The 23,239-nt window shown below is 48.0% G+C and overlaps 1 protein-coding gene across 1 annotated transcript in view; it reads right to left on the bottom strand.

Moving 5' to 3' along the window:
• Positions 1 to 23,239, bottom strand: part of REL (REL proto-oncogene, NF-kB subunit) — a 108,454-nt gene that overhangs the window by 21,526 nt on the left and 63,689 nt on the right. Inside the window, exons 7-8 of the mRNA XM_063918220.1 lie at positions 7,031 to 7,135; positions 2,049 to 2,261 (exon numbers count right to left, since the gene is read on the bottom strand). Coding sequence (XP_063774290.1) covers positions 2,049 to 2,261; positions 7,031 to 7,135 — 318 coding nt within the window. The remainder of the gene's footprint in view (positions 1 to 2,048; positions 2,262 to 7,030; positions 7,136 to 23,239) is intronic.

Genomic DNA, 23,239 nt, shown 5'->3' with positions numbered 1-23,239 from the left:
ATCAGCACAGGGAGGGGTTCTTTGCTGTAAGAGTGGTTATGATGTGGATTTCCATGTCACAAGTTAGTGATGGAAAATGAATCTACAATTTAAAAATGCATTGGACGTCTTAATTACATGGTTCCCAGGACGTCCAGAGACTAATGAATCTTTGGATTTTTCTCTAATTCTTCCCACCTCCCTAATGAAGTGGGTGGAGGATTGATCAATTTACTGCACCAAAGCCCTGCCCTCACTGGCTGTGTAATCTGCAGATTGTGGCATTGCGAGCAGGGCCAAGATTACACCAATCACAACACCCCCTGCTCTTGGCACTTGGACTTCCCCATGACCTCCCAGAGGTGTTTTTTCCACAACTGCTGGGTTTTGCTATTCAATTACAGGATAGAAAATATCAACAGAAATCTCTGCATCTTTTTTCACACACCTCCAGAGCAAGTCTGATTTTTCCTGAAAGTGTTATGTTTAAGAAAAATAATCTGGACTTGCTCTGGGACCCTGGGCGGCAGCCCCGTAAGGGGAGGCGGTCATTAGGTCGACATACATTGGGTCGACCACTGAAGGTCGACATGCATTAGGTCGACATGGTCAATAGGTCGACATGCGTTTTTCACAATTTTTTTCACCTTTTTCATACTTTACGATCCATGTGGACTACAATTGGGAACGGTAACCTGTGCCGAGCGCAGCATCTTGCACGGTGCACTAATTGAGGTTCCCCATCACTTTACAAAGAAAACTACACCAAAAACAGTAAAAAAACTCATGTCGACCTTGTACATGTCGGTCTAATGACCATGTCGACCTTCAGTGGTCGACCCAAAGCATGTCGACCTAATGAACCACACACACCCCCTAAGGCAGTGTTTTTCAACCACTGTGACGTGGCACACTAGTGTGCCCTGAGCAGTCTCCAGGTGTGCCTCCATAGAAGCACAGCCAGGTCTGTCAGTGTGCTGCCGCTACTGAGGCCCTGGAATGATCAATACTGGTGGGTTTAGTGGCTGCAGAGCCAGTTCTAATATTGGGCCCAGGCAGTGTTGGACTCTTCTGGCTTTCTCAGACGTGGCTCAGGCGTTACCTATAGAGAAGCTGCAACGTGACATCCTAGGACACGCAACTCTACCATGCATCACCATTATATTTAAGTAAAGAAAATGTGTGCCTTGGCAATATTTAGATCTTGTTCAGTGTGCCACGAGTTGTAAAAAGTTGAAAATCTCTGCCCTTAGGACTAATTCAGCAATTGGAAGTTTCCAATTACCTAAATTAGTCTGTAATTACTCACTTTTCGGAAGCAGTGTCTTCTCCTCCAGTGTCGGAAACCGGGTCTTCTGCAGCAGCGGTGAGTGTAAAGTGTCTTTAAGTGTGTGTATGAGTGTCTGTGAGTGTGTGTATGAGTGTGTGTGTGTGTGTGTGTGTGTGTGTATGAGTGTCTGTGTGTGGCCCATGGTGTGTGCCTCCATCAGTCCTCTCCCCAGTGGGAAGATGGAGGGGAGACCACTGGGAGCCGCAGAGACCACCGGACCGGTGAGTATAATTTCTTTGTTTTTCTCATGCCGCAGGGTTTTCACAGCTGAGAACACAGCCACCATTTTTTTTTAAATTGGATACAGTTGAAAATTGGAGCATACATACCCACAGTAATCCAAAATTGGGCGCAATTTTTTTTGTGGAGAAAACCAACTGAATTCACCCCTTTGAGTGTGAGCTATCCAAGGAATTTATCCGACTGCCAATTTGGGGGTCAGGAAGGAGGTCTGATTTAGCAACTGCGTGAGAGTTTTTATTTACCTTCGTTTGGATCAATGAAATTATAATTTCTGTATGGTTGACCATGGCAGACTTTAAAAAAATTTCAAGTTTACGAACTATGTAACAATGTGGTGGAGGTGAAACTTTACAAATGTGTTTATAAGGAATGTAAACTATACAATAATACAACAATCAAATAGAATGCAAGGTAATATTGGTACCTATTTATAAAACTGAAATTTTTTAGTTTTCTTTTCACTAAATTTTTTATATTTCATTTGAGCATTCCTCACCTTTTTCACACGGAATGTATCTGAAATCCATAGGCTCGCTGACTTCTTGGTCAGATGGCCGCTTAAGCTGCATTTTCACTGTTGTGACTTCGGTGATATGAAATGGAAACGCCGGAGTCTTAAACACGATAGCGACTTGGCGGTGCACATCAGCTTGCCCAAACTGTCCTTTGTCCTCCCATTTGTCGGTAAAAAAACGTACCTGTATGTCATCTAAACAGAGCAGTAACCGGAGGTAATGAGAATAGTAACCATGTAAAATACAACATAACAATAATCAGAAAACCAAAGAATCGATTAAGGCAGGTATAAGCAACGCAATGGGGTAAATTTACTAAGGTGGGAGATTTTTAGAACTGGTGATGTTGCCCATGGCAACCAATCAGATTCTACTTACCATTTATCTAGCTGCTTCTAGCAGATAGTAGATATAATCTGATTGGTTGCTATGGGCAACATCACCAGTTCTAAAAATCTTAGTAAATTTACCCCAATGTTTCAGGTGAGATCAGTGTCTCTCTGTAGCAAATCACATCACACCATGACTGCTGCGGCCATTACAACTGTAGACACCATGAAGCCCATTCTAACATACAGATGCATCCTCATACATCCAGCCTCAATACGCCACACAGCACGAGATGCCTGGCATGAGTGAGCACCCCTACAACTTTGCTAACATCCGGTGACTTTTTTTTTACCAAAAATGCATCTTGGTAACAATGCAGCTAGGACACACAGACTGTGCGGATTAGTTTGATATATGACACTTGTATATTGTGTGTGACTGAGTCTGTGGGGGGTCATTCCGAGTTGTTCGCTCGGTAAAAATCTTCGCATCGCAGCGATTTTCCGCTTAATGCGCATGTGCAATGTCCGCACTGCGACTGCGCCAAGTAAATTTGCTATGCAGTTAGGAATTTTACTCACGGCTTTTTCATCGTTCTGGCGATCGTAATGTGATTGACAGGAAATGGGTGTTACTGGGCGGAAACAGGCCGTTTTATGGGCGTGTGGGAAAAAACGCTACCGTTTCCGGAAAAAACGCAGGAGTGGCCGGAGAAACGGAGGAGTGTCTGGGCGAACGCTGGGTGTGTTTGTGACGTCAAACCAGGAACGACAAGCACTGAAATGATCGCAGATGCCGAGTAAGTCTGGAGCTACTCAGAAACTGCTACGAGGTGTGTAATCGCAATATTGCGAATACATCGTTCGCAATTTTAAGATGCTAAGATTCACTCCCAGTAGGCGGCGGCTTAGCATGAGCAAATCTGCTAAAATCCGCTTGCGAGCGAACAACTCGGAATGACCCCCTGTATACGGAGCAGAACAGAACTTGTACTGGAAAACACTGTAGCACTTCATGTACAGATGCAAGGACTCAGTCGCACACAGATATACATGTGTCATTTATCAAATTAATCAGGACAATCTCCTCGTGTGTCCTAGTTGCATGGTGTTGTGAAAAAGATGCATTTTCAGCAAAAAAAAGGATGCCCAACGCTAGAAGTTTCTCACACGACATGGCGTGCCTGCAGCAAAGATGTATGACGGCACATCTGCAGGAACACCAGCAACCGATGCAGTTGGCGCAGACAGTTTTTAAAATGAAGGGGAGCAAATAAAAATGGGCACGCCAGGCCCAGGTGTTTCAAAATTCAAATATTAACACTAAGAAACATTATTTGATTCCAATTTACATCAATAAGTCAATCCATTAATATTCCACACACACACACACACACACACACACACACACACACACACACACACACACACACACACACACACACACACACACACACAGACACGTGCACTACAGAAACTATATAAAGTAACAGGCTGCACAGCCCCTATATTAGAAGTGGATTAGTAGTAATGGCTTCCTCTGGCAGCCCGCCACTATATGCCCGCCCACCTCTGCTCAGATCCTCCATTTCATATTGTTACTGAAAAAAATTAGAAAGCCTCCAAGTGGCCCTGCAATACCCTTACTGATGCCTTATTCATATATTTGAGAATGGCGAGCCGCCCCTATGCCTACACTGTTCTGACTCCACAGTCCCTAATGGTACCCTTTAATATTTCTTCAGCAGGGTGACTGGACGCTCTCCCGGCACGCGATCGCAGTCTAAGTCTCGGAGAGGGATGGGGCGTCATTTTGGGGGTATCATGGTGGCGTTGGGGAAGGGCCTGTCTGGACAATGGAGGAGTGTCGGCGAGGGACGGGGCGTCGTATCGGCATTTTGGGGGCATTACCATGGCGTTGGGGGGGCTGTCTGGACAAAGGAAGTGTGTCTGGACTGTTTCCGGGGCAGTCCGCTTTGGCTGCGTGACGTCACACACAGCCGCTGCAACCCAAAAAATGGCAGCCCTGCGTCTGCCTCCACAGCTAGGCTGCAGAGGTAGGGGGCTATCCTTAAGATGCAAGCACATCGCTGTTTAGCGATGCGCTCGCATTTCAGTGGGGGGGGGGGGGGGGGGACCCAGCATGCAAGGTGGCCCCCAGCATGCTAGAGAAGCGAGTTGTAGTTTTGCGATTTCTCACAAAACTACAACTCATGCTGAATTAGTCCAAATATTCCATGAGTTAAAATTAAATAAATAGGGTCCATACCCCACTCTGCTGCAGAAACACTTTAATTGTGACCTAGACCAAGGGTTGCTATACTGAAATATCCCTTTAAACAGGGAAACCTATAATTTAAGCAGGTCCTGTGGCTAGCCAACTTCAAGTCTGATTTTCATCTGATTTTAATCAGCCAGAGAACCTGTATACATAGGCGTGCGCAGCACATTTTATTAGGGGGTGCACTATCGGAGGGGTGTGTCTAGCACCACCTTATGGGCGTGTCTAGCACCATCTATTGACGGTCAACGCAATATAAAATATCCACCCTTGTACCAATCCTAATAAAGCAGATACATTGTCAGATGTTGTGGTGTGCACCAAACAAACACCCCTGATGGCACTCACTGCAATTACACTGCCCCTCCTCAGCCTGGTCTGGCTCCCTCTCTCTTTCCCCCTGCAAGCTGCAGCAGCTTACTTACAAGTCAGTCACTCACTGACACCGACAGTCGCAGACTAGTACTGCCTCTGCTGGAAAAACGAGTGATGTGTCAATGCTGCTGCCGTCCGTCTGCCTGTATTGAATTTGTCTTCCTAAGATGAACGCTGGCTGCATGCTGCTCCTTATCAGTGGCTGGCGTTGGCATAGCATACAAGGAGAGAGGTGGGCATGTGGCAGGTGGGCGTGCAAGCATGTTTTTGTACATGGAGTTTGAAAGCCGGTGGCAGTGGCACCCTTGATTAACCCAGGCGTCCGGTCAGTAATACAGTCCTGACAGGGTGCAGCACATAGGGGACAGTAATCAGCCTGCTCGGCGATCGCTGCATAAGGCATGTGAGATCGGGGTGCCAGACATTAGGGGGTGCCTATGCGCACCAGGAACCCCCCCTGCGCACACCTATGCCTGTATAATTTATATGTGTGTCTGATTAAAGTTATATCATAGCAACCCTATGTAGTCTCCATAGCTGTATGGTCTGTTTTGAAGTACTGCACAGCTGGACGGTAAGGAATGGCTAGTGCAGGTTTTTGGTGGAAGAACTAGTGAGTATTGCACTGTTAATATCATCCAAACCGGTCTACTATAGACAGTGGCGGCATCATGGTCGATGACACCTTGGTCGGCCAAAAGACCATCTGCGCCTGAAAAGGGGGTGTGACTTTATGTAAAGGGGCATGGCCTACTGGAGCCCACTCACATGACTAAAGGGCCGTGGCTTCACTGGGGAAAACTCTGATTACCTCACTCCAGTAGTATGAGGGGTGCCCCCGGAGATTCTTCCAGCACTGCCAGCTCCTTCTCAGTGACACGAACTGAGTGCTGCAGGTTCATGTCACACTGCAACACCCGGCTCTTGTCACTGTGGAGGAGTTGGCATTTTGGCGTCATCCCCTGGGTGACATCCGGGAGCGGCCCACATCCACCGCACTCCTTTGTGATGCCACTGGCTATAGACAAGGGCGTAGCTACCATAGGTGCAGGGAGTGCTGCTGCTATGGGGCCCAGAGCTGAGAGGGGCCCATCTCCCCTGTCAAAGAGACATGTGTTATATACATTATTCTCCATCAGGTAGTGCATAGAGGCCTTTGCCTTGGGTTTCTACAAATCTAGTTATGCTCCTGGACCTGTTCATTGTAATGTAGTATAAAATAAAATAAATAGAAGGGCATTATACCGAACATATATTATGAACTGGGGGCACTGTAATGCGGCATAATATGAACTGAAGACACTGTATGTCATAATACAGTATGAATTGGGGGCACTGTGTTGCATAATATATACTGGTAGCCATAAAATGTGACATAATGGGTGATATTTAAATGATATATCACGCCCAATCTATTTCTAAAATGAACCCCGCAATCGAGTATATCGCGCCCATAGTAATTAGGTTTAGCTGCGTAAAGTGTTGGACGCCTTACTAGCCCAGGGGTAGCGAGCTGAAATGATGATACCATGCTTGTCAGCAGAAACAGGATGGGTGTGGAACGGGGCGGAAATAATTGAATACCGCCCAATGTATACTAGGGCACTACTATGGTTCATAAAATAAACTACTACACTACTATGGGGCATGAAGTAAAACTGGACACTACTATGGGGCATAAAATTAGAAACTGCTGTGTAGAGGTGTCTCTGTAGAAGTATTGGGACAGAGCCCCTCAAAATGTTGCTTTGGGGCCCACAAAGTACTGGCTATGCCCCTGGCTATAGACTGATCTATATATTGAAGTGTAGCTCTCACATTAAAAAAGAAAAAGAGACAGCAATTTTGTGGTTTATACCAATATAGACAATTTACTGTCTGGGTTATTGTAAAAGACAAATCATGGAAAACAGATATTCCGAATGTTCTCCAGAGCCATAATTGTAGCCTTCAGTACATAATGTAAGTAACTATTTACCTTTTTGTACTTTGTCACACAGCAGGAATATTTCATCGCCGCCAGCTGCACTCCCACAGTTCTTATTCACCCGACATATCCGCAGTTCTGCCGTATTGGGAGCACCTGAAATGATAAACCAGTTTAGTCCTTAATACATTTTTCATTATTTGGAACCACATTTTTCATTATTTGGAACCACGATGAGACATTATTACATATTCCACAACACTGTAAAATAAAGAAAACACAGCAAATATACAGCAATAAAATATAACAGAAAATACACTTCCATTATAATTGCCTAGTCATGCACAGGCACCGGTCAGGAGGAGTATTACTTTGGTTTAGACTGTGGCATTAAAAGGATATTTATGGTACACTTACCATAGTTAAATCTCTTTCTGCGAGATACACTGGGTTCCACAGGGAATACATTGATGTGTACAGTTGGATCTTGATCCAGAGGCACCAACAGGCTAAAGCTTTGACTGTTTCCAGGATGCATTGCTCGGCCTCCTCTATAACCCCGCCTCCGGACACTGGAGCTCAGTTCCGTTAACCAATCCAATGCATTAGCAGGTAAAGAGAAGGCAGATGTTAGTCGCATAGAACCACATTCTCATGACAGGAGAAGGGACCAGTGGCTAATGCCATACAAACCCAAAGAAGCTAAGTGCGTCAGGGTGGGCGCCCTGTGGAACCCAGTGTACCACGCAGAAAGAGATTTAACTATGGTAAGTCTACCATAAATCTCCTTTTCTGCAGCGAGGTACACTGTGTTCCACAGGGAATACATCGGGGATGTCCTAAAGCAGTTCCTCATGGGAGGGGACGCACCGTAGCGGGCACAAGAACCCAGCGTCCAAAGGAAGCATCCTGGGAGGCGGAAGTATCAAAGGCATAAAACCTAAAATGAACGTGTTAACTGAGGATCACGTAGCCGCCTTGCACAACTGTTCAGCAGACGCGCCTCGGCGGGCCACCCAAGAAGGTAGAACAGACCGAGTAGATGGGCTTTGATAGCAGCAGGAGCTGGAAGACCAGCCTGTGCATGCGCTTGTGCAATCACAATTCTAATCCATCTGGCCAAGGTTTGCTTGTTCGCAGGCCAGCCACGTTTGTGAAAACTAAAAAGTACAAAAGGATATCGGACCTCCTGAGAGACAGTCCTCTCCACGTAAATATGGAGAGACCGTACTACATCCAAAGACCGCTCTTTGGAGGACAAACCAGAAGAGATAAAAACCGGAACCACAATCTCCTGGTTAAGGTGAAAAGATGACACCACCTTAGGCAAATAACCAGGGCAAGTTTGGAGAACTGCCCGGTCACGGTGAAAGATCAGAAAGGGCGGACGATAGGACAAAGCTCCTAAGTCCAACACCCTCCTTGCAGAGGCAATAGCCAGCAGAAACACGACCTTAAGCGTAAGATATTTAAGGTCCACAGATTCAAGAGGTTCAAATGGAGACTCTTGTAGGGCATTCAAGACAACAGACAGATCCCATGGAGCCATAAGAGGGATCCATAAAACGCCTTGAGTGAAAATATGATCATCAGAAATAGACGCAATCTTCCTCTGAAACCACACCAACCAGGCAAATATATGAACCTTGAGGGAGGCCAAACGAAGGCCTAAGTCCAGGCCTTGTTGTAGAAAAGCCAAAAGTCTGGAAGTTCTGAAATTGTATGCGTCGTAATTCTTAGCAGCACACCAGGTGAAGTAAGAATTCCAGACCCTGTAATAAATCCGTGCAGAAGCCGGTTTGCAGGCTCTCAGCATAGTTTGGATAACTGCCTCGGAGAATTCTTTGGCCCTCAGGAATGAAGCTTCAAGAGCCACGCCGTCAAAACCAGCCTGGCCAGGTCTGGATAGACAGAAGGGCCCTGAACGAGGAGGTCTGGGCATTGAGGAAGTAGAAGAGGACACTCGATCGATAGACCCTGTAGGTTTGAGAACCAATGCCGTCTGGGCCACGCTGGAGCGACTAGAAGTAGTATTCCTCCTTCTTGCTTGAACTTCCGTAGTAAACTGGGCAGGAGTGACACTGGAGGGAACACGTATGGCAGTTGAAAGGTCCATGGAATTGCCAGTGCTTCTACGAATGCAGCTCCAGGGCGGGAACACCAGCAGTAGATGGCGCCCGGAGCTGGGGAAGGGGCTACAGGTCAGCGCCTTATCCCCTATGCTGGTCCTCACCACCGGGTACTGTGGAGCCTAAGTAAAACGGATTTTTTAAAATACGACCTGTGCTCCCTGCCCTGGTGGATATAGTGGGGTCCCCGTGCAGTACAGTGTCCATGATGACGGACCGTGATTTACCGGCGGGTCCCACCTGGGGGACCCTCTTACCTCCTCCCTGATGTGCAGCCACGCGATCCTGGAGAGCTTCAGCAGTGGTGTGCCTGTGGACCGGTACGCCTCCGCTGGAAGTACCCGGGAACCGACCGCGGGAGTATGCAGCGCTGCTAGGGAGGTGATGGAGCCGCAGCACAGCATGTCATAATGACATAGAAAGTGCTGCGGCCCTTGAAGTCTTCTAAAAAGCTCTTTTCAGGGCTGCCTAGAGCAGCCCCAACTGTTAAGTGACCTGCTATGCAGGCACCAACTTACAAACTGAGCTTCAGTGTCTGGAGGCGGGGTTATAGAGGAGGCCGTGCAATACATCCTGGGAACAGTGAAAGCTTTAGCCTGTTGGTGCCTCTGGATCAAGATCCTACTCTACACCCCGATGTATTCCCTGTGGGACACAGTGTACCCCACTGCAGAAAATATATTATGGTAAATGCGACTTTTTAATTTACTAATAAGACTGTCCAGACAGTATTCTGCCTCATGTATGTGACGCCTCACTACAGTAATATACTGTGTACAAATTAGTGTAATGTGAGTGAGCATTAACTACTAACACTCTCAAGCCACATGTCTACTCTTTTGGTGTAATCTAAGCACATACGCTGCTGTTGTGCCCGGGTTATGAGTGGTCATTCCGAGTTGATCGCAGCCAGCAACTTTTTGCTGCTGCTGCGATTAACTAGTACACGCCTATGGGGGAGTGTATTTTAGCTTAGCAGGGCTGCGATAGCTTGGCCAGCCCTGCTAAGCTTAAAAAATGTCTAGCAGAAGTTGACTAGCCCTGGACATACTTACCCTGTGTGACGATCTCTGCGATGTCGGAGCCGGCTTTGAAGTCAGACATCCGCCCTCCGTTCTCCTGGACACGCCTGCGTTTTCTTGTCCACTCCCCGAAAACGGTCGCCAACGGTCCGGATCCGCCCAGGAACGCCTTCTTTCTGTCAATCTTCTTGCTGTAGGCTCTGCGACCGCTTTGTTCGTATAGCGCGACATAACCCGACGACCCCTGTCGCCGGGGTAACGATGTGCATGCGCAGTGCAGCAGCTGCACATGCGCATTCCAGACCCGTTCGCACTGCAGCGACAAACCGCTGTGTGCGAACGGGTCGGAATGACCCCCATTGTACACGTGGAATTGCATTTTCAGATGCATTCTATGACTTGCACTTTTAATGGAAAATGCTTCTAAATGGGGGGCGTATTCAATTAGGTCAGTTTTTTCGACTAGGTGAAAAAATGGGACTGTTCGCTAATATAATGGCAGGGACGTTTTTTCACCCAGGCGAAAAATTCAGCAGGAACTAAAAACATGTGGATCGGCAAATCAACATGTTTTCTCACCTACGCCGGTGAAAACGTGGGCCGTTTTCGACGATTTTGAGGCATTTTTGCCAATGCCTTTTTACAACAAAAAAAAAGGGTGAAAAACCATTAGCGAAAATGCCTTAAAAATGGGTAAAAAAGGCCCGCAATTGAATAGGCAGGGGGCGAATTCAATAGCTCCGAGATTACCGGAGCTAATAGAAAACCCCCCCATAGGCTTTTAGGGGGTTATTCAGAGATGAACGCATGTATGGGGCCGCCTCCCGATGCGTCCGCAATCTAATTGCAAATACATCGGATCTACGGTTGATCCCTGGCATCGCAGGCGGCAGCCGCCATTTTTTACGGAGCAGCTGCGTGTTACGTCACACAAACGCCCTGAAAACGGTCCTGGCCCGCACCTGGTTTCCCGAAACTGCCCTTGCAATGCCAAAACTCCACCCCCACAACGTCATTGCCTGTCAATCACACTGCGGTCGCAATAAGCATGCAGTTTTCTGCCACTGGCAAACTGCACTGCGGGCCGCTATTGCGGCCGGGTCTGAATTACCACCTTGGTGTATAGGTGTGAAGACAAAAAAAAAAGAAGATCAGTGCTTCTTCACTTTGGACACAGATCCAGGGCATACAGCCATTGTTTTTCCTACATGACTTGTGATTATTTTCACCAAGTAATACAACATAGAAAATGGTGTCAGGGAGAACCACCTGGCATAGCCTGAGACACGTCTGTGCAGAGTGAGCTAGGCTCCTGTGTTTTTTTACATCAGAAAAGAAGAAAATATAATTTATTTCAACCTTAGAAAGGAGTCTGAATAATTAGAGAACAAACATTCCAACATTAAATATCTTTATACAAAGTATTGGGTGTGTAATTGAAAAACAGGAAAGCATGGATATCCTGAGTCATAATAAAATAAACTGCATGGGCTTTGAAAATAAGATTTTAAACCTACCGGTAAATCTTTTTCTCCTAGTCCGTAGAGGATGCTGGGGACTCCGTAAGGACCATGGGGTATAGACGGGCTCCGCAGGAGACATGGGCACTATAAAGAACTTTTAGTATGGGTGTGCACTGGCTCCTCCCTCTATGCCCCTCCTCCAGACCTCAGTTAGAGAACTGTGCCCAGAGGAGATGGACAATATGAGGAAAGGATTTTGTTAATCTAAGGGCAAGATTCATACCAGCCCACACAAATCATACCATATAACCTGGAATATATGCAACCAGTTAACAGTATGAACAAAAAACAGTATCAATCAAAGACCGATTCTAACTGTAACATAACCCTTATGAAAGCAACAACTATATACAAGTCTTGCAGATGTAGTCCGCACTGGGAAGGGCGCCCAGCATCCTCTATGGACTAGGAGAAAAAGATTTACCGGTAGGTTTAAAATCTTATTGTCTCTTACGTCCTAGAGGATGCTGGGGACTCCGTAAGGACCATGGGGTTTATACCAAAGCTCCCAACCGGGCGGGAGAGTGCGGATGACTCTGCAGCACTGACTGAGCAAACGCAAGGTCCTCATCAGCCAGGGTATCAAACTTGTAGAATTTTGCAAAAGTGTTTGAACCCGACCAAGTAGCAGCTCGGCAAAGCTGTAATGCCGAGACGCCTCGGGCAGCCGCCCAAGAAGAGCCCACCTTCCTAGTGGAATGGGCCTTTACTGAATTTGGTAACGGCAAACCAGCCGTAGAATGAGCCTGCTGAATCGTGTTACAGATCCAGCGAGCAATAGTCTGCTTAGAAGCAGGAGCACCAACCTTGTTGGCTGCATACAGGACAAACAGAGCCTCTGTTTTCCTAACCCTAGCCATCCTGGCTACATAAATCTTTAAGGCCCTGACTACATCCAGGGACTTGGGAGTCCTCCCAGTCATCCGTAGCCACAGGCACCACAATAGGTTGGTTCATATGAAATGAAGAAACCACCTTAGGCAAAAATTGAGGACGAGTCCTCAACTCCGCTCTATCCACATGGAAAATCAAATAGGGGCTCTTGTGGGACAAGGCCGCCAATTCGGACACCCGCCTTGCAGATGCCAAGGCCAATAACATGACCACCTTCCACGTGAGAAATTTTAATTCAACTGTTTGAAGAGGCTCAAACCAGTGAGATATTTCAGGAAACTTAACACCACGTTAAGGTCCCACGGTGCCACTGGGGGCACAAAGGGGGGCTGGATGTGCAGCACTCCCTTCACAAACGTCTGAACTTCTGGAAGAGAAGCCAATTCCTTCTGAAAGAATATAGATAGGGCCGAAATCTGTACCTTAATGCAGCCTATCTTCAGGCCCATATCCACTCCTGTCTGTAGAAAGTGGAGAAACCAGCCCAGATGGAAATCTTCCGTAGGAGCATTCTTGGCTTCACACCAAGATACATACTTCCTCCAGATACGGTGATAATGCTTTGCCGTCACCTCCTTCCTAGCCTTTATCAGTGTAGGGATGACTTCCTCTGGAATACCTTTCCCAGCTAGGATTCGGTGTTCAACCGCCATGCCGTCAAACGTAACCGCGGTAAGTCTTGGAACACACAGGGCCCCTGCTGTAACAGGTCCTCCCTGAGAAGAAGAGGCCACGGATCTTCTGTGAGCATTTCCTGAAGATCTGAGTACCAGGCCCTTCGAGGCCAATCTGGAACAATGAGTATTGTCTGCACTCTTCTTTGTCTTATGATTCTCAATATTTTTGAGATAAGAGAAAGAGGAGGAAAAACATAGACCGACTGAAACACCCAAGGTGTCACCAGGGCGTCCACCGCTACTGCCTGAGGGTCCCGTGACCTGGCACAATACCTCCAAAGCTTCTTGTTGAGGCGTGATGCCATCATGTCTATGTGAGGAATTCCCCAAAGACTTGTTATCCCTGTAAAAACGTCTTGATGAAGTCCCCACTCTCCTGGATGGAGATCGTGTCTGCTGAGGAAGTCTGCTTCCCAGTTGTCCACTCCCGGAATGAAGACAGCTGACAGAGCGCTTACATGATTTTCCGCCCAGCGAAGAATCCTGGTGGCTTCCGCCATCGCCACTCTGCTCCTTGTCCCGCCTTGGCGGTTTACATGAGCCACGGCTGTGACGTTGTCTGATTGAATCAGAACCGGTAGGTCGCGAAGAAGATTCTCCGCTTGTCGTAGGCCGTTGTATATGGCCCTCAATTCCAGTATGTTGATGTGTAGACAAGCCTCCTGGCTTGACCATAGTCCCTGAAAATGTCTTCCTTGTGTGACTGCTCCCCATCCTCGGAGGCTCGCGTCCGTGGTCACCAGAATCCAGTCTTGAATGCCGAACCTGCGACCCTCTAGAAGGTGAGCACTCTGCAGCCACCACAGGAGAGACACCCTGGCACTGGGGGACAGGGTTATTTTCTGATGTATTTGTAGATGAGATCCGGACCACTTGTCCAGAAGGTCCCACTGAAAAGTCCTCGCATGAAACCTGCCGAAGGGGATGGCCTCGTAGGCTGCCACCATTTTTCCCAGAACTCGAGTGCATTGATGAACAGACACTCTTTTTGGTTTTAGCAGGTCATTCCGAGTTGTTCGCTCGCAAGCCGTTTTTAGCAGCTTTGCACACGCTAAGCCTACGCCTACTGGGAGTGAATCTTAGCATAGTAAAATTGCGAACGAAAGATTCGCAATATTGCGAAAAGACATCTCTGTGCAGTTTCTGAGTAGCTCCAGACTTACTCGGCATCTGCGATCAGTTCAGAGCTTGTCGTTCCTGGTTTGACGTCACAAACACACCCATCGTTCGCCCAGACACTCCTCCGTTTCTCCAGCCACTCCTGCGTTTTTCCCAGAAACGGTAGCGTTTTTTCACACACTCCCATAAAACGGCCAGTTTCCGCCCAGAAACACCCACTTCCTGTCAATCACATTACGATCGCCTGAACGAAGAAAAAGCCGTGAGTAAAATACCTAACTTCATAGCAAATTTACTTGGCGCAGTCGCAGTGCGAACATTGCGCATGCGCACTAAGCGGAAAATCGCTGCGATGCGATGAAATTTACAGAGCGAACAACTCGGAATGACCCCCCATGTTCTGGAGATCCTGGGCTTTTTCCAATGGGAGAAAACCCTCTTTTGTTCCGTGTCCAGAATCATGCCTAGGAATGATAGCCGAGTCGTTGGAACCAATTGTGACTTTGGCAGATTAAGAATCCAACCGTGCTGTTGCAGCACTTTCAGGGAGAGCGACAAGCTCTTCAGCAATTGATCTCTCGATCTCGCCTTTATCAAGAGATCGTCCAAGTATGGGATAATTGTGACTCCCTGCCTGCGCAGGAGCACCATCATCTCCGCCATTACCTTGGTGAAAATCCTCGGGGCCGTGGAAAGCCCAAACGGCAACGTCTGAAACTGGTAATGACAGTCCTGTACAGCGAATCTCAGGTACTCCTGATGAGGGGGGTATATGGGGACATGAAGGTATGCATCCTTTATGTCTAGTGACACCATAAAATCCCTCCCTTCCAGGATGGATATTACAGCTCAGAGCGATTCCATCTTGAATTTGAACTTTTTCAAGTACAGGTTTAGGGATTTTAGATTTAAAATGGGTCTGACCGAACCATCTGGCTTTGGGACCACAAACAGGGTTGAATAATACCCTTTTCCCTGTTGGACCAGGGGAACCTTGACCACCACTTGCTGTTGACACAGCTTTTGAATTGCAGCTAACACTACTTCCCTCTCCGGGGGTGAAGCTGGCAAGGCCGACTTGAAAAATCGGCGAGGGGGCACCTCTTCGAATTCCAGCTTGTAGCCTTGGGAAACAATCTCCATCGCCCAAGGATCCACGTCTGAAAGAACCTAGATCTGGCTGAAAAGTCGAAGGCGTGCCCCCACTGGTGCGGACTCCCTTAGGGGAGCCCCAGCGTCATGCGGTGGATTTTGTAGAAGCCGGGGAGGACTTCTGCTCCTGGGAACTAGCCGAAGCAGGTTTTCTCTTTCCTCTGGCAAGGAAGGAGGAGCCCCGACCTCTTCTGGACTTATGCGAACGAAAGGACTGCATCGGATACTGTGGAGTTTTCTTTTGCTGTTGGGGGACAAAGGGTAAAAAGGTAGATTTACCCGCGGTAGCTGTGGAAACCAGGTCCGCGAGCCCCTCCCCAAACAACAATTCACCCTTGTAAGGTAAAACCTCCATATGCTTCTTTGAGTCTGCATCACCCGTCCATTGGCGGGTCCATAGAGCTCGTCTCGCAGAAATAGCCATGGCATTGGCTCTGGAACCCAGCAGCCCAACGTCTCTTTGAGCGTCCCTCATATATAAGACTGCGTCTTTAATGTGGGCTAAGGTTAATAAAATGGTATCCCTGTCTAGGGTATCAAGGTCAGCTGACAAGGTATCTGTCCATGCTGCAACTGTGCTACATACCCATGCCGATGCTATTGTCGGTCTGAGCAAAGCACCTGTATGCGCATAAATAGACTTTAAAGTAGTCTCCTGTCTGCGATCAGCAGGATCCTTAAGGGCTTCCATGTCCGGAGACGGTAGCGCCACCTTCTTGGACAGGCGTGTTAAAGCCTTGTCCATCCTCGGAGAGGATTCCCAACGTACCCTGTCCTGTGCAGGGAAAGGATACGCCATAAGAACCCTTTTGGGAACCTGCAGTTTTTTATCTGGAGTTTCCCAAGCTTTTTCAAATAACTCGTTAAGCTCATGAGATGGGGGAAAAGGTTACCTCAGGTTTCTTTTCCTTATACATGCGCACCCTCGTGTCAGGGACAGAGGGGTCATCAGTGATATGCAAAACATCTTTTATTGCAATAATCATACACTGAATACTTTTTGCCACCCTTGGGTGTCATTTTGCATCATCGTAGTCGACACTGGAGTCAGAATCCTTGTCGGTACCAGTGTCTACTATTTGGGATAGGGGACGTTTTTGAGACCCAGAAGGGCCCTGTGACCCAGTCCAATCCGTGGATTGACTCCCTGCTTTCTCCCTGGACTCTGCTTTGTCCAGTCTCTTATGTAATGAGGCCACACTTGCATTTAACATATGCCACATGTCTATCCAATCATGAGTCGGCGTTGCCGACGGAGACACACCACACATCTGCTCCTCCTCCTCCTTGGACGAGCCTTCCGCTTCAGACATGCCGACACGCACGTACCGACACCCCCACACACACAGGGATATATCTATAAGGGGACAATTCCCCAACAAGGCCCTTTGGAGAGAGTATGCCAGCACACACCCAGCGCCAACTGACACTGGAATTAAACCCAGATAGCGCTTTTTATATATATAATCAATGTGTATACACTCACTGCGCCTTAAACATGCCCCCCCCCCCCCACTCTTTTCAGCCCTCTGTCACCGAGTTCAGCAGGGGAGAGTCCGGGGAGCCAGCTTCTCTGCAGCGTTCTGTGGAGAAAATGGCGCTGTTAGTGCTGAGGGATCAAGCTCTGCCCCCTCCAGCGGCGGGCTTCGGTCCCGCTTCAGTATACAAAAAATGGCGGGGGATCTCTGCATTTACTGCCTCCACAGCCTAATGTACCCTTATATGCCAGTCCAGAGGTTTATTGCTGCCCAGGGCGCCCCCCCTGCGCCCTGCACCCATCAGTGCCTGTTCCGTGTGTAGTGTGTGGGAGCAATGGCGCGCAGCGTTACCGCTGCCTGCTTACCTCAGTGAAGATCTGACGTCTTCTGCCGCCTTGAAGTCTTCTTTTCTTCTCATACTCACCCGGCTTCTATCTTCCAGCTCTGCGAGGAGGACGGCGGCGCGGCTCTGGGACGAACGGGCGGGGTGAGACCTGCGTTCCGATTCCCTCTGGAGCTAATGGTGTCCAGTAGCCTAAGAAGCAGAGCCTATCATTTAAGTAGGTCTGCTTCTCTCTCCTCAGTCCCACGATGCAGGGAGCCTGTTGCCAGCAGTGCTCCCTGAAAATAAAAAACCTAACAAAATTCTTTTTCAGAGAAACTCTGGAGAGCTCCCCTGTAATGCACCCTATCTCCTCTGGGCACAAAATCTAACGGAGGTCTAGAGGAGGGGCATAGAGGGAGGAGCCAGTGCACAGCCATACTAAAAGTTCTTTATAGTGCCCATGTCTCCTGCGGAGCCTGTCTATACCCCATGGTCCTTACGGAGTCCCCAGCATCCTCTAGGACGTAAGAGATATATGGTTAAACAAAAACTCCATTTAAAATGGAAAATGTCCTTATTGATGGTGTAAGAGAAATTCTTTCTTACAACTGAAGTTATATTGTGGCTTAGAGAAAGATGTACAGTATAAAGCCTTGCAGAGTGATAAGGTGGAGAAGTTGTCCAAAGCAACCAATAAGGTTCTAACTGTCATTTCAAATACTGTGCCAAATAAATTACAGATAGAATCTGATTGGCTGCTTTGGGCAACTTCTCCACTTCATTACTCTCCAAGACTTGCACTGCAGGTGGGGCAGATATATCATGTGCAGAGAGAGTTAGATTTGGGTGGGAAATTTTGTTTCTATGCAGGGTAAATACTGGCTGCTTTATTTTCACACTGCAATTTAGATTTCAGTTTGAACACACCCCACCTAAATCTAACTCTCTCTGCACATTATATATCTGCCCCCCCCCCCCTCCTTCCCCCCTGCAGTGCACATGGTTTTGCCCATTAGAGAAAAAAAATTGCTGCTGCGATCAGGTCTGACTAAGGCACTGAGTTAGGCAGAACTTCCTGTTGTCAGTGCAGCAGCTGTTGTGATCGGCATTACCCCGGCATGCTTATATTACAGTTTTAGTTGATTAATGTACATTTATGGACTCAGTTTTGCTGAATGTTAAATAAGTGATTCATCAGGTAGACAGGTAGACAAAACAACTCTAAAATAAAACCCTTTGACTATTATTAGATAGCTATGCATATGCTGTAGGTAAAAAATAAGATTTTACTTACCGATAAATCTATTTCTCGTAGTCCGTAGTGGATGCTGGGGACTCCGTCAGGACCATGGGGAATAGCGGCTCCGCAGGAGACAGGGCACAAAAGTAAAGCTTTAGGATCAGGTGGTGTGCACTGGCTCCTCCCCCTATGACCCTCCTCCAAGCCTCAGTTAGGATACTGTGCCCGGACGAGCGTACACAATAAGGAAGGATATTGAATCCCGGGTAAGACTCATACCAGCCACACCAATCACACCGTACAACTTGTGATCTGAACCCAGTTAACAGTATGACAAACGTAGGAGCCTCTGAACAGACGGCTCACAACAATAACAACCCGATTTTTTTGTAACAATAAGTATGTACAAGTATTGCAGACAATCCGCACTTGGGATGGGCGCCCAGCATCCACTACGGACTACGAGAAATAGATTTATCGGTAAGTAAAATCTTATTTTCTCTGACGTCCTAAGTGGATGCTGGGGACTCCGTCAGGACCATGGGGATTATACCAAAGCTCCCAAACGGGCGGGAGAGTGCGGATGACTCTGCAGCACCGAATGAGAGAACTCCAGGTCCTCTTTAGCCAGGGATTCAAATTTGTAGAATTTTACAAACGTGTTCTCCCCCGACCACGTAGCTGCTCGGCAGAGTTGTAATGCCGAGACCCACCGGATGAGTTCCTTGTGGAATGGCCTTGACAGATTTTGGTTGTGGCAAGCCTGCCACAGAATGTGCAAGTTGAATTGTGCTACAAATCCAACGAGCAATCGTCTGCTTAGAAGCAGGAGCACCCAGCTTGTTGGGTGCATACAATATAAACAGCGAGTCAGACTTTCTGACTCCAGCCGTTCTTGAAATATATATTTTCAATGCCCGGACCACGTCCAACAACTTGGAATCCTCCAAATCGTTAGTAGCCGCAGGCACCACAATAGGCTGGTTCAGGTGAAACGCTGACACCACCTTAGGCAGAAAATGAGGACGCGTCCGCAGTTCTGCCCTGTCCGAATGGAAAATCAGATATGGGCTCTTATATGATAAAGCCGCTAATTCTGATACTCTCCTGGCTGAAGCCAGGGCCAGTAGCATGGTTACTTTCCATGTAAGATATTTCAACTCCACCGATTTGAGTGGCTCAAACCAATGGGATTTGAGAAAATCCAAAACTACATTAAGATCCCACGGTGCCACTGGGGGCACAAACGGGGGCTGTATATGTAGTACTCCTTTTACAAAAGTCTGGACTTCAGGAACTGAAGCCAATTCTTTCTGGAAGAAAATCGACAGGGCCGAAATTTGAACCTTAATGGACCCCAATTTGAGGCCCATAGACAATCCTGTTTGCAGGAAATGTAGGAATCGACCCAGTTGAAATTCCTCCGTGGGGGCCTTCCTGGCCTCACACCACGCAACATATTTTCTCCAAATGCGGTGATAATGTTGTGCAGTCACCTCCTTCCTGGCTTTTACCAGTGTAGGAATGACCTCTTCCGGAATGCCTTTTTCCCTTAGAATTCGGCGTTCAACCGCCATGCCGTCAAACGCAGCCGCGGTAAGTCTTGGAATAGACACGGTCCCTGCTGAAGCAGGTCCCGTCTTAGAGGTAGAGGCCACGGATCCTCCGTGAGCATCTCTTGAAGTTCCGGGTACCAAGTTCTTCTTGGCCAATCCGGAGCCACGAGTATCGTTCTTACTCCCCTTTGCCGTATAATTCTCAGTACTTTTGGTATGAGAGGCAGAGGAGGGAACACATACACTGACTGGAACACCCACGGTGTTACCAGAGCGTCCACAGCTATTGCCTGAGGGTCTCTTGACCTGGCGCAATACCTGTCCAGTTTTTTGTTGAGGCGGGACGCCATCATATCCACCTTTGGTTTTTCCCAACGGTTCACAATCATGTGGAAGACTTCTGGATGAAGTCCCCACTCTCCCCGGTGTAGATCGTGTCTGCTGAGGAAGTCTGCTTCCCAGTTGTCCACTCCCGGAATGAACACTGCTGACAGTGCTATCACATGATCTTCCGCCCAGCGAAGAATCCTTGCAGCTTCTGCCATTGCTGTCCTGCTTCTTGTGCCGCCCTGTCTGTTTACGTGGGCGACTGCCGTGATGTTGTCCGACTGGATCAACACCGGCTGACCCTGAAGCAGGGGTTTTGCCAGACTTAGAGCATTGTAAATCGCTCTTAGCTCCAGTATATTTATGTGAAAAGACATCTCCAGGCTTGACCATACTCCCTGGAAGTTTCTTCCCTGTGTGACCGCTCCCCAGCCTCTCAGACTGGCATCCGTGGTCACCAGGACCCAGTCCTGTATGCCGAATCTGCGGCCCTCTAACAGATGAGCACTCTGCAACCACCACAGAAGAGACACCCTTGTCCGTGGTGATAAGGTTATCCGCTGGTGCATCTGCAGATGCGATCCGGACCATTTGTCCAACAGATCCCACTGAAAAGTTCGTGCGTGGAATCTGCCGAATGGAATCGCTTCGTAAGAAGCCACCATCTTTCCCAGGACTCTTGTGCATTGATGCACAGACACTTTTCCTGGTTTTAGGAGGTTCCTGACAAGTTTGGATAACTCCTTGGCTTTCTCCTCCGGAAGAAACACCTTTTTCTGAACCGTGTCCAGAATCATTCCCAGGAACAGCAGACGTGTTGTCGGTGTCAACTGAGATTTTGGAAAATTCAGAATCCACCCGTGTTGTTGCAGCACTAATTGGGTTAGTGCTACTCCGTCCTCCAGCTGTTCTCTGGACCTTGCCCTTATCAGGAGATCGTCCAAGTAAGGGATAATTAATACGCCTCTTCTTCGAAGAAGAATCATCATTTCGGCCATTACCTTGGTAAAGACCCGAGGTGCCGTGGACAATCCAAACGGCAGCATCTGAAACTGATAATGACAGTTTTGCACCACGAACCTGAGGTACCCTTGATGTGAAGGGCAAATTGGGACATGCAGGTAAGCATCCTTTATGTCCAGGGACACCATAAAGTCCCCTTCTTCCAGATTCGCTATCACTGCTCTGAGTGACTCCATCTTGAATTTGAATTTCTGTATGTACAGGTTCAAAGATTTCAGATTTAGAATAGGTCTTACCGAGCCGTCCGGCTTCGGTACCACAAATAGCGTGGAGTAATACCCTTTTCCTTGTTGTAGGAGGGGTACCTTGACTATCACCTGCTGAGAAAACAGCTTGTGAATGGCTTCCAATACCGTCGCCCTGTCTGAGGGAGACGTTGGCAAAGCAGACTTTAGGAACCGGCGAGGGGGAGACTTCTCGAATTCCAACCTGTAACCCTGAGATACTACCTGCAGGATCCAGGGGTCCACCTGTGAGCAAGCCCACTGTGCGCTGAAATTCTTGAGTCGACCCCCCACCGCTCCTGAGTCCGCTTGTAAAGCCCCAGCGTCATGCTGAGGGCTTTGCAGAACCCTGGGAGGGCTTCTGTTCCTGGGCAGGGGCTGCTTGCTGTCCTCTCTTACCCCTTCCTCTGCCCCGGGGCAGATATGACTGTCCTTTTGCCCGCTTGTTCTTATAGGACCGAAAGGACTGCGGCTGAAAAGACGGTGTCTTTTTCTGTTGGGAGGGGGTCTGAGGTAAAAAGGTGGATTTTCCGGCAGTTGCCGTGGCCACCAGATCCGATAGACCGACGCCAAATAATTCCTCCCCTTTATACGGCAATACTTCCATATGTCGTTTAGAATCCGCATCACCTGACCACTGTCGCGTCCATAAACTTCTTCTGGCAGATATGGACATCGCATTTACTCTCGATGCCAGAGTGCAAATATCCCTCTGAGCATCTCGCATATAAAGAAAAGCATCCTTTAATTGCTCTATAGTCAATAAAATACTGTCCCTATCCAGGGTATCAATATTTTCAGTCAGGGAATCCGACCAGACCACCCCAGCACTGCACATCCAGGCTGAGGCGATGGCTGGTCGCAGTATAACACCAGTATGTGTGTATATACTTTTTAGGGTAGTTTCCAGCCTCCTATCAGCTGGATCCTTGAGGGCGGCCGTATCAGGAGACGGTAACGCCACTTGTTTTGATAAGCGTGTGAGCGCCTTATCCACCCTAGGGGGTGTTTCCCAGCGCGCCCTAACCTCTGGCGGGAAAGGGTATAATGCCAATAACTTTTTTGAAATTAGCACTTTTCTATCTGGGTTAACCCACGCTTCATCACATACATCATTCAATTCCTCTGATTCAGGAAAAACTACAGGTAGTTTTTTCACCCCCCACATAATACCCCTTTTTGTGGTACTTGCAGTATCAGAGATATGCAAAGCCTCCTTCATTGCCGTGATCATATAACGTGTGGCCCTACTTGAAAATACGTTTATTTCTTCACCGTCGACACTAGATTCAGTGTCCGTGTCTGGGTCTGTGTCGACCGACTGAGGTAAAGGGCGTTTTACAGCCCCTGACGGTGTCTGAGACGCCTGGGCAGGTACCAACTGGTTTTCCGGCCGTCTCATGTCGTCAACTGATTTTTGTAATGTGCTGACATTATCACGTAATTCCATAAACAAAGCCATCCATTCCGGTGTCGACTCCCTGGGGGGTGACATCACCATTATCGGCAATTGCTCTGCCTCCACACCAACATCGTCCTCATACATGTCGACACACACGTACCGACACACA

This window comes from Pseudophryne corroboree, chromosome 4 (assembly GCF_028390025.1).
Source record: "Pseudophryne corroboree isolate aPseCor3 chromosome 4, aPseCor3.hap2, whole genome shotgun sequence".
NCBI classification, from domain to species: Eukaryota; Metazoa; Chordata; class Amphibia; order Anura; family Myobatrachidae; genus Pseudophryne; species Pseudophryne corroboree.
This window is presented reverse-complemented; position numbering and strand designations above follow the sequence as displayed.